The sequence below is a fragment of the Balaenoptera ricei genome, chromosome 13, assembly GCF_028023285.1.
Source record: "Balaenoptera ricei isolate mBalRic1 chromosome 13, mBalRic1.hap2, whole genome shotgun sequence".
Classification (NCBI taxonomy): Eukaryota; Metazoa; Chordata; class Mammalia; order Artiodactyla; family Balaenopteridae; genus Balaenoptera; species Balaenoptera ricei.
The window spans coordinates 13,443,252-13,453,610 of NC_082651.1; the positions used below are offsets into that span (position 1 = coordinate 13,443,252).

Consider the following 10,359-nt stretch of genomic DNA (forward strand, 5'->3'; position numbering starts at 1 on the left):
GGTATCCATCATTCTGGCTTCCAGCAGCATCTTCACATATTTGGGTACCTACCTTTCTGTCTCTTGTTCTGATGTCCTGTGGCTGCCAAATTCTCTGCCTTGTCCAGTGCCACCAATTCTCTGTGTCCCTTGATTTGTTCCCCCAAACTACAAAGGCAGTTGTGCTTTGTAGATTCAGGGGATGCAGCCAAACAATGAACAACTTAGGATCAAATAGTAGATATGCATGCCCTTAAAGATCCATCAGGTCTCCCCACCCCCCAGAACTGCCCAGTGGTCACCCTCTCTTTTTTTCACTGTCTTTACCGCCAAGCCCTGGAGCTCTTCCTTGTCATTTTTACTTTTTGCAAATCCATTTAGGCTCTGTTTGTCTCTTTCCTAAGCCATTCTCAGAGGATTTGGTTTCCACACATGTCCATCTCTGCAACTTTAAAAGTGGTGTCACCCTTGATAAGTCACTTACCTTCAGGTTTTTCATCTGTAAAGTGGGAATAACATTTCTTGCCCTGCTTCCCTCACTGTGTTGTCCTGAGCTCATGTTGCGAAAAGTTCTTCGTGAATCGGGTGAGATGTGATGTGTACAATTGGAGGGTGTTTGGAAACCTCTCTCCTCCAAGCCCTTTCAATAAGGGGGCTCTGTGTCAGCCCTGCCCCAAGACATCAGGAGTTGAGCTTCTTGGGACCTTTGGAGGCTCAGTTTTCCATGACAAGAGGCTGCAAAGAAAGTGCCTTTCTTGTCTAAGATTAGACTCTAGCAGAGGATCGGCAAACTTTTTCTATGAAGGTTGGGAAAGTAACCTGTAGAGGCTTTGCTGGCCAGGTGACTCTCTTTCAATGACTCATCTCTGCTGTTAGAGCCAGAGAGCAGCCATAGACAACATGTAAACACAAGCATGACTGTGTTCCAAAAAAACTTTATTTAAAAACAGGTGGTAGGGCAGATTTGGCCTGTGGGCTGTAGTTTGCCAGTCCCAGGATTAGAACAATACACTTTGAATTTTTGATTTCCTTTTGCTATAATGCTGTCAAGATCCATAAAAAAGATTTGGTGACCCACAGTTTGGAGAGCATTGCTTTGGATGGGCAAACATCAAAGAAAGAGTGACAGAAGAGGATGGCCCAGCCATGGGAGGCCTTCCTGGATGCAGCAATCATTTCCAAGAGAGAGCAAGGCCTGTGGCCTGATTAGCACTAGGGGCCTCCAGCAAGGTTTCCTGGGGTCAGAAGGAGCCATAGCTAGTCCCCTTCCGGTCCACTCAGGTCCTGCCCTTCATCCCAGGCTTCTGTTGAGTCATTTCTTCACGTTGATAATGTCCTTTTTGGAGGAGAAACCAGGCGTGAAAATGGACTCTGAAGACTGTGAAAGAGATGAACTTCAGTGCCACTCAGAAGGTAAGATTCTTATAAAAATCCACACCAGGGGGCTTCCCTGGTGGCGCGGTGGTTGAGAGTCTGCCTGCCAGTGCAGGGGACACGGGTTCGAGCCCTGGTCTGGGAAGATCCCACATGCTGCGGAGCAACTGGGCCCGTGCGCCACAATTACTGAGCCTGCGCGTCTGGAGCCTGTGCTCTGCAACAAGAGAGGCTGCGTCAGTGAGAGGCCCGTGCACCACAATGAAGAGTGGCCCCCACTCGCCACAACTAGAGAAAGCCCTCGCACAGAAGCGAAGACCCAACACAGCCAAAAATAAATAAATAAATAAATAAATTTATTAAAAAAAAATCCACACCAGGGCCAAAGAGTAACTCCTAAAGTGGGACCTTGTGAGGTGCTGGGCACAGACCCAGCTTTTCCCTGTTGACCTTGCACAATTTTGGGAACTTCCTTGGTAAATGAATTAGACAAGAGAAATACTTGAGGGGAGAATGAAGCTTTGCAGCAGGTGTCCAGGTGCAGCAGGTGGTAGAAAAATGGATCATTTTCACCCAAAGAGTCAGGGCTCTCAAGTCCTGACTCGCCACCAGGATGGTTTTGAATTCTCCAAATGCATCTCTTTCCTCCCTACTGGCTCAGGCAGAGGAGAATTGCCCTGCGATGGAAAGGGTTCTCTGAGTCCGGGTTGGAAAAAGGACCCCTGCTCAGGGCTTCTGAGTGCCCCCTGGAAGAAGGCACTCGGACATTGGCTCTAGGGGGACAAGACGAAGAGGCTTTTGACCCAGATGACTGTCTAAAGCACGGACTGTGAAGGGAGAGGAGGCCAAATCCTGGAGCTTTCAACTCACACATGGCGTTCAGAGTTCCAAAACTAAAAATCAGGATGTTGGTCTGACGGATGTGGATCCGCTAACAGTGACAATAGAGAACCAGCCCTGCTCCTGGAACACAGGTGATGTGGAGGCCATGCTCATTCTGTCCCTGAGACAGTGGGGAGTGGACCCTGGGAGGGCACAGGCACCAGATACTGAAATTCCGCAGTGCCAGGGAGCTTCAGAATGATGACCTTGAGACCACGTTCAGGGGCTGCCTCGGTTTGTTGCTGCAAGGGAGCGGAAGCAAGCCTCCTGCTCTCTGCACAATGTTGGAGAGGCTTCTGTCTGAGCCGCCTCCCTCCCGTCCTTCCCCACTAAGGTACAGCCCTCCTGCTGCTTGGAAGCGTAGACTGTGAGAGCTGGAGGGACAGACGGGGCGGGAGGCTCAGAGCGGTGGGACGCAGAGTTATCTCGGACAGCAGAGGAGCAGCAAAGACAAGACTGGGTAGAACCTTCGCACCAGAGCACAGGGTTTGGTTTTTCTTCTTCCACAGGTTCTATGTGCTCTCAATGTGCAAGAGTTGTGTGGATTACGACCAGGCATTTCATTCAGGCATTTCCCAAACAATGTTTTACGGGGCAGAATCCTCCACATTATTCTCAAGGTAATGCAGGCAAGGTATGCTATCTCTCCTGAATGAATGTAATGCATATACTTCTAATAAGTAAGGGCTCTAGGAAGATCTGTATTCAGAAACTATTTCGTCTTCATCTCCCACTATTTTGGACCAGGGAAGCTATTTATAATCTCATTACTATTTCTCTGCTTCACTATTTCTCAAAACACACACAAAAGAAGTAAGGCAGTCAGCGGCCCCTGATGCTCCTGAAAATCCCAGTTGCACGTGCTAAGCTTACTTTCTCTGATCCTAGAGCCGGCCAGAGGTGCCCTGGAGTCAGGCCCAGCCTCACCTCCGTGAGTTCTGCCCACTCAGGTGAGGCCCCTGGGTGGACTGATGAGGGTGGTAAGGGGTGAGGGTGGGCATAGGGGATGGGCTGCTGGGCTCTCTTAGGGCAGTGAGAGACTCAGAGGCTGGGGACACCTCAGGGTGCAGGGACGGGCCAGAGGCCTTTCCTTTGTAGAAGCAAATCTCGGGAGGTCAATAAAAAAGATGAGCCCAAGACAGGCCTCTGCCTTTCTAGAGAGGTGTAGGTAACACACAGCTGCTGAGGGGCACAGGAGAAGAAAGGTTTTGAGCCTGGTGGTCCTTCTGACCATTGCCACGAGGCTGGCAACCCTGGCCTCCTTCCTCACTGTGCTTATGGAAACCAGAAACGTGGCCAGCTGGGGACTCTCAGGAACCCACACCACTGAGGGCCACGGGGCCCCACTGAGCTAGAACCCTTGTCACAGGCTACCCTGTGACCCTCCAATAACCCCATGAGGAAATGGTTAATATCACCACTTTCAGGTGCAGAAACTGAGGAAGAGAGGGAGGTTACCTGCCCCAGGTGACACAGGTAGTAAGCGACAGACACTGGAATTTAAAGGTACTATAACATCTGTCTGCCCAAGTCAGATTTAAGGCTCCTTTCGCTACCCTTTGCACAGGGCAGACTCAGGAGACCTCAGCAGGTCAGTGTGAGAACACTGGAGCCTCACTTTCCTTTCTGGTAAGATGGCAGTGGGCACCAAACATGACGAGGTACACACAGGTGCATGGCCTCCTCCTGTGTGTCTGGGAGGGGAGGCTGCTTTACTGCTACTGCTGTTGCTGTGACTGCAGTTACTCTGGTTGGCTTTGGTCTTGTTGTAGGTAGGAGCTTTCTGGCTCCTGATCTGCACTGTGCCCCACCTGGGTGGCACCAACTACCCAAGCCTGTCTGTTGGGCCTGTTCTGATTTCTCCTTGTCAGGGCCGTGATCCAACTCAGATGTGGGAGCAGAGGTTCTCAGTGGGTGTTCCTTGGACCAGAAACAGCAACAGCTCTTGGAAGTTTGTTGGGAAGGCAAATTCTCTGGCTCCACCACAGACCTCCTGCATCAGAAACTCTGGGGTTTGAGGCTCAAGAGTCTGTGTTTGAACAAGCCATCCGGGTTATTGTGATGCACGGGAAAGTGGAGAACCACTGCCCTGGAGAAAAAATGACCAGCACCTTAAAACCACTGTCCTCTCTATCGTGGCCTTGAGAAGGAAGTTTAAATAGTGGATTTGGGGTCAGGAATAATGTGAGAGAACACCAGTTAAGAGGATACTGCACAAGCGTGGGTGTGAGAGGATGGGAGCCCAGGACGGAGTGACAGGAGGGAAACAGAAATAAAAGAAGGACAGACTTAGGAAATATTGAAGAGGTAAAAAAAGCACTGTGTTAGTGCCAGAAATGCAACTTATATAGTATGTCTGGGTCTCACTCTGGACCAATTGAATCAACATCTCGGGGGGGGGGGGCGGCCCAGGCATCCACGGTCTTAAAAAGTCACCCACCAGGTGATTTCGCATGTAGAGCCAGGGTCGAGAATCACTGCCTTAGACGGTGACACTCTAAGCGTGGTCCGCAGCCAAGCAGCAGCAGCAGCGCCCGGGGCGGATAGAAAGGCAGAGTCTGCAGGTCTGGTTAATGTTTGAGACGTTCAAAGGCTTAGGGTTAATCTAGTTTAATGATTCTGAATCAACATGCATCTATACCGTGAACTCAGAATGTCTGGGGCCCTAAAGAGCTGCCGAGGAGATTCTAACGTGAGCAGAGCTGAGACCCAGGGATCTTATCTGACCCCACATCACTGCAGAGCCACTTAGGATCTCGCCTGGGCCAGTCATCCATTCCATCGGGTGTCCGTGGTGCCTGGGGCTCTAGGCTGGGGCTGAGAAAGAGGGTGGGCCAGTCAGCCAGGGGACCTGCTCCTGGGGAGCTTACAGGGCTGCAGGGAGATGACACAAGGACACTGACACCTGTGCCACGGGGATGGGTGCAAAGAGCTGTGCAGCCCAGAGAGGAAGCCGGTCCACGCAGACGGGCTGAGGAGGGCTTCCCGGAGGAGGTGGCAGGAGAAGCAGCAGGAGCCCTCCCCATTCTCGGGCAGGGGGAGACCAGGAGGACATTCCACACTGAGACCAGCCAGAGGCCTTGTGCTGATTGCAGAGGTGGAGAAGGAGACCTTAGACTTCATCTCCATATGATAATTGCCTATGATAGATAATTATATGACAGGATCACCTGGTGCAGTGGTTACCGTGTTGTCACATTGGACATTTTACAGCCACCCGTCCATGATGGTCATTGGCCCACATGTGGGCCCCTGCCCTTCATCCAACAAGGGCCTGAGCTCCTCCCTGAGGGGCAGGTCCGCTGCCCCGTCCAAGGCTCAGTAGGGAAGTTTCCCTCTGTGGCCGAACCTCTAGGCAGGAATGGTCTGAATGTGTCCCTAGGAGCCAGGCCCTAGGAAGTCCCCTGGCCACTCTTGTGGCTGGTCTGCCTGTTCAGAGAGGTTCTCCAGGGCCAGGTGCAAACCCTGCAGCTTTTCCTGGGAGCCTGGCAGTGCCAGCTCAATCCTGCGCGATGCTGGGCTCCTGCTTCCTGCCTCAATCTCTCACTCCCTGCTCTGCCCGTGTGCCTTCATCGGCCCAGCCAGTGCAGGCATCTGTCCCACCCCAGGCTTTGCTGGTGGCGTGATGCTCCCATGAGAAGATGCAGGAAAGAGGGTTACAAAGAGTAATGATTAACTTGTACTGAGTTCTTCCTGTAGCTCAGACACCTGGCTGAGTGTTATTCCTCTGATTAAGCATTTCAGTCCTCTCAACACCCCTCTCAGGTAGGTGCTGTTATTACCCCCCCCCATTTCACAGATGAGAACGTTAAGGTTTGGAGAGATTTAGTAACTTCTATATCCTAAAGTAATAAGTGACAGAGCTCGGATTTGAACCCGTGTGTCAGAATCAGGGCCCACGTGCTTACATGCACACTAAATTTCTTGTGTGGAGCAAGCCAGAAAGCCTGGGGTGGGAGAAATCTTCAGTGGGCTGGATGGCTGAGTCCACAGGCAGGGTGGAGGGCTGGGGCTGGGAACATTGCCCATGGACTAGAAGGACTGAGTTTTCTGTGCTCAGGGCTCAGTGTTGATACCTGGTTAATTTGATCTAGGTCCAAGAGTGAAGGCCAAAGGCCTGGAGAAATTCACCATCCATGACGGGGATCACAAAGTATTGGTCCCGGACTCTGGGACCCTCAGAGCTGTTCTGTATAAAACCTACATACTCCCAGGTGACTCTCAGTCGTGTTTTTCGCCCCGGCAGCCAGGGGAAGGCCTTCCTCTGAGGGGCTCAGCTCAGGCTGTACCACATCTGTAGCTCCGGGTGGTGGGGGTCTGCGGGGTGGAGGAGCCCGGGCACCACTAGGATCGCTAGGAATTAGACGGTGGGTCTATAAGGATGACCAGATCTGAGGAAAGTCTTTCTGGAAAGTTCTCTTTCTGAAAGAAGGAGCTGGCCTGTGGAAGAAGAGGCGGCTTGGACCAGAGTGGACAAAGGGTATTTGACCCAGAGCCAAGGGGAGAGGGTTATACTTCCTGCCTGAAACCCCAGCAGACAAGAGGGCCTCTTCCCTCCACCGAGGACCAACCCATTTCTCTTACTGTCATTTTCCAGAGACCTTCTTTGTATCAGCCTCCCACGTGAGGTCAACTTGTGAGGAGAGAGGAAGCCTGATTCTCTTGGCCGTCTCTAAAGGCGAGCTGTGTCTCTTCTGTGACGTGAACAAAAGACAAAGCCAGCCATCCTGCAGCTGAAGTTGAGCTTCAGTTTCCTTTACCCTCGGCCACCCTAAGAGGGAGGTCGAGGTCCAGGTCCTTAATGCCTCTCATGCTACACAAATTCTCGTCTTGGCCAATATAACAGGAGCATCTGCCTTTCTGGAAGCTTTGGGTGGAGGGTTTATTGCCCTCCTTTTTGGTTCTGGGCTCCAAGAGCACACATGCTGGGTTTTCTCCATCTCAAAGCCTGTGCTATCTCATTACTCTCTTCTACCTCCTAGAAGCAGAAACTTTCCGACGTGGCCACCCAGAAGGAACCATCATGCCTGCCCTTCATCTTTTATAGGGTTAAGGTGGGCTCCTGGAACACCTTGGAGTCAGCTGCCCAACCCGGATGGTTTGTCTGCACCTCCTGCAATCCTGGGGAACCGGTTGGAATGACAAATACTTGCGGGAGAAGGAAACACACTGAGTTTTCATTTCGGCAATTCTGCAAAGCTGAAATGAGCCCCAGTGAAGTCAGAGAATAAGAAACGGCCCCATCAGATGCCTTCCTGTCCTTTCCTCTCTAATTTGTGCCAGTTGCCGAAGAACATGGAAGCTACTCCTTAAACTCTTTGGTTTCTTATTAGTACTTTGAGAATTTGTATCTTGAGGTCATACAAGGGAGGATTGCTTCATTGTAGAGTTCTTAGATGAAATAAAGTTCTCTCTATGCACTGCTTACCCTGAACCAACAGATATCCATAGGTGGTGTCATATCACATGATTTGGCCAAGCAGAGTCCGAACTTGCCCCAGGAAGGAGTAGCTGGGCTCATCCTATGCTGCAGAATTAGCCATTCCTACTGGGGTCTGACAGGCACTGGGCGGGGGGTGGTGGTGTGCAAGTCCATGGAAGTGGTTTAGTCTGTGTCGAAGGCACAGTGTGATGGGAAGAAAAACAACAGCAAGTCACCATCCAGCCAAGTGGTAAGTGGAAAAGGGTGTGGTGTGTCCCAGAAAAGGAGCAGGGTGACTCCAAATGTGGCAGAGGCACAGACACAAGGAATCTGGGTCCAGTGACAGCCAGGAGACCGGGTGAGCAACCAGTTGGTATCTGGGAGAGCTGTTAACAAGGGCAAGTTCCTATCACTAAGCTGAGCTCAGATCCCAATTAGGAGTGATAGGAGGGCTGGCTGATCAGAAACCCAGGACCTGGAAACAGAGTGGCGGTGGGGCAACGGGGAGGGAGACTTGGAAATTAGCTGTCTCCTAGGTACGGCTCTTCAGTTACAAGCAACAGTAATTGAGGCAGGCTTACTTAAGCAGAAAGTAAACTAAAACAAACAGGCGCTTACTAGAAGGATTTTGGGTGTACTCGTTTCTTACAGCTGCTGTAACAAATTACCACACACTCAGTGGTTTAAAAGTTTGCAGTTTATTATCTTGCCTTTCTGGAGGTCAGTCTGAAATGGGTCTCACTGGGCTAAAATCAAGGTGTAGACAGGGTTGCATTCCTTTTAGCGGCTCTAGGGGAGAATTGATTTCCTTGCTTTTCCAGCTTCTAGGGGTCACTTGCACTCCTTGGCTTGTGGCGCCTTGCTCCATCTTCAACGTCGGCAATGGCTGGTTGAGTCTTTCTTATGCTGCATCACTTTGACCCTCCTGCCTTCCTCTTTCACTAATAAGAAGACTTGGGATTCCATTAGGCCCACCCGCATAATCCAGGATAATTCCCACCTCAAGATCCTTAATTTAACCACATCTGCAAAGTCCCTTCTGCCATGTAAGGGACATATATTCACAGTTTCCAGGGATTAGGATGTGGACATTTATGGGGGCCATGATTCTGCCTAGCCCATGAAGGACATGCTAAGAGACCAGAGTCAGAAATTTTCAGCAGGTCCCAAATGGCAGGAGCAGGGATGCTTTCGCCTCACCACTCAGATGGATAAGGAAAAGATTCAGATTCCAAGGAGACCATGTGACTGCCCTAGTTTGGCTCATGTGTCTGCTTCTCCATCAGCTAAAGGCAACACACCTCAATCAAACTCTCTACAAGATACCCCCTTACGTTTCCAAGAGGCAGTGAGGGTCCTCAAAGTCAAGCTGGAGAGCTGATCTCAGGATAAAGGTATGCAGGTACTGGGCAAGAAGACAAAGCGATGCCTCCCTGAGTCCCCTCAGCCGTAACTAGGACTATGACAGTACCCCAGTCTGTGAGGGTCAAGGGGGGTGAGGCCCCAGGGAAGAGCTCCAACGAGGTGAGCTGCTTCTGTTTCTGATCTGAGAATGCTGGTGACCAGCACCAAGCCAGAGGTAAAAAAGTATTTAGTATTTTCAGTGTTTGAAAATGGGTCCAGGCGACAGTGATGCTTGGCATGGGGGGTGAGGGTGTGTCTTCTTCATAATGTCACGGAACTTCTTTGCAACCAAGACATGACTATTCAGATTGGTCTCTGAGCTGGGGCTGTCTCCTAACGGTGAGGACTCTGGCTCCCCAATGGGAGAGAAACCTTGGTCTTGAAGAGGTCGACCATGTGGGTCAAATGGAGACAGACATAGCCTGGGCTCCATCCTCCCCCACCTGCCCTTCCAATCTGGTGACACGAAGTAAATCGCTGTGGTGCACGTAGCACATTGTGCGGGCTTCCTGTGAGGCTACACCAAGATCACAAATGTACCCGCCTCCTTACAGAAGCACAAGATTCCTGTGTGCTCTGACTTTATTGGTGGAAAGTCAGGAATGGTTCAGGTGATCACACAGGTGTGCCACCCTACTTAGTGCTGCGAGTGGCTTCCCACCCCAGCACCACCAAGCCCTCTTTCCCGGGTCTTATTTTTTTGGTCCTCCTAACATACTATATAATTTGCTTATTTATTATGTTTAATGTGTGCATCTTCCACTAGGATGTAAGTTCCATGAGTTCTCTGCTCTCTGAGGTATCCCAAGAACCTACCACCCAACACGTTTTCTACGAATGAATGAAGGAGACAGAAAGACCAGAGGGAGGAAGGCAGGAAGAAAAGGATGGAGAGAGGGAAGGGTTGCTATTTAAAGGATGGTCTTCTTATTACTGCAGCTAAAATGACATCCCCTGCAAAGCAGATGCATTTTTTTCTCTAACTTTTTTTTTTAATTTTTTTTTTTTTTAAAGGTACATTTATTCTCCAGTCCTTTTCTTTATTTATATTTATTTTTGGCTGTGTTGGGTCTTCGTTTCTGGGCGAGGGCTTTCTCCAGTTGCGGAGAGCGGGGGCCACTCTTCATCGCGGTGCGCGGGCCTCTCACTGTCGCGGCCTCTCCCGTTGCGGAGCACAGGCTCCAGACGCGCAGGCTCAGTAGTTGTGGCTCACGGGCTTAGTTGCTCCGCGGCATGTGGGATCTTCCCAGACCAGGGCTCGAACCCGTGTCCCCTGCATTGGCAGACAGATTCTTAAC

At 50.8% G+C, this 10,359-nt stretch overlaps 1 protein-coding gene across 1 annotated transcript; it reads left to right on the forward strand.

Moving 5' to 3' along the window:
* Nucleotides 1-1,310: 1,310 nt before the first annotated feature.
* On the forward strand, nt 1,311-7,466 carry IL37 (interleukin 37). The gene is given in 4 exon segments (XM_059943486.1): nt 1,311-1,392; nt 6,330-6,449; nt 6,833-6,984; nt 7,218-7,466. Coding segments are annotated over 4 exon segments (603 nt in total).
* Nucleotides 7,467-10,359: the final 2,893 nt, after the last annotated feature.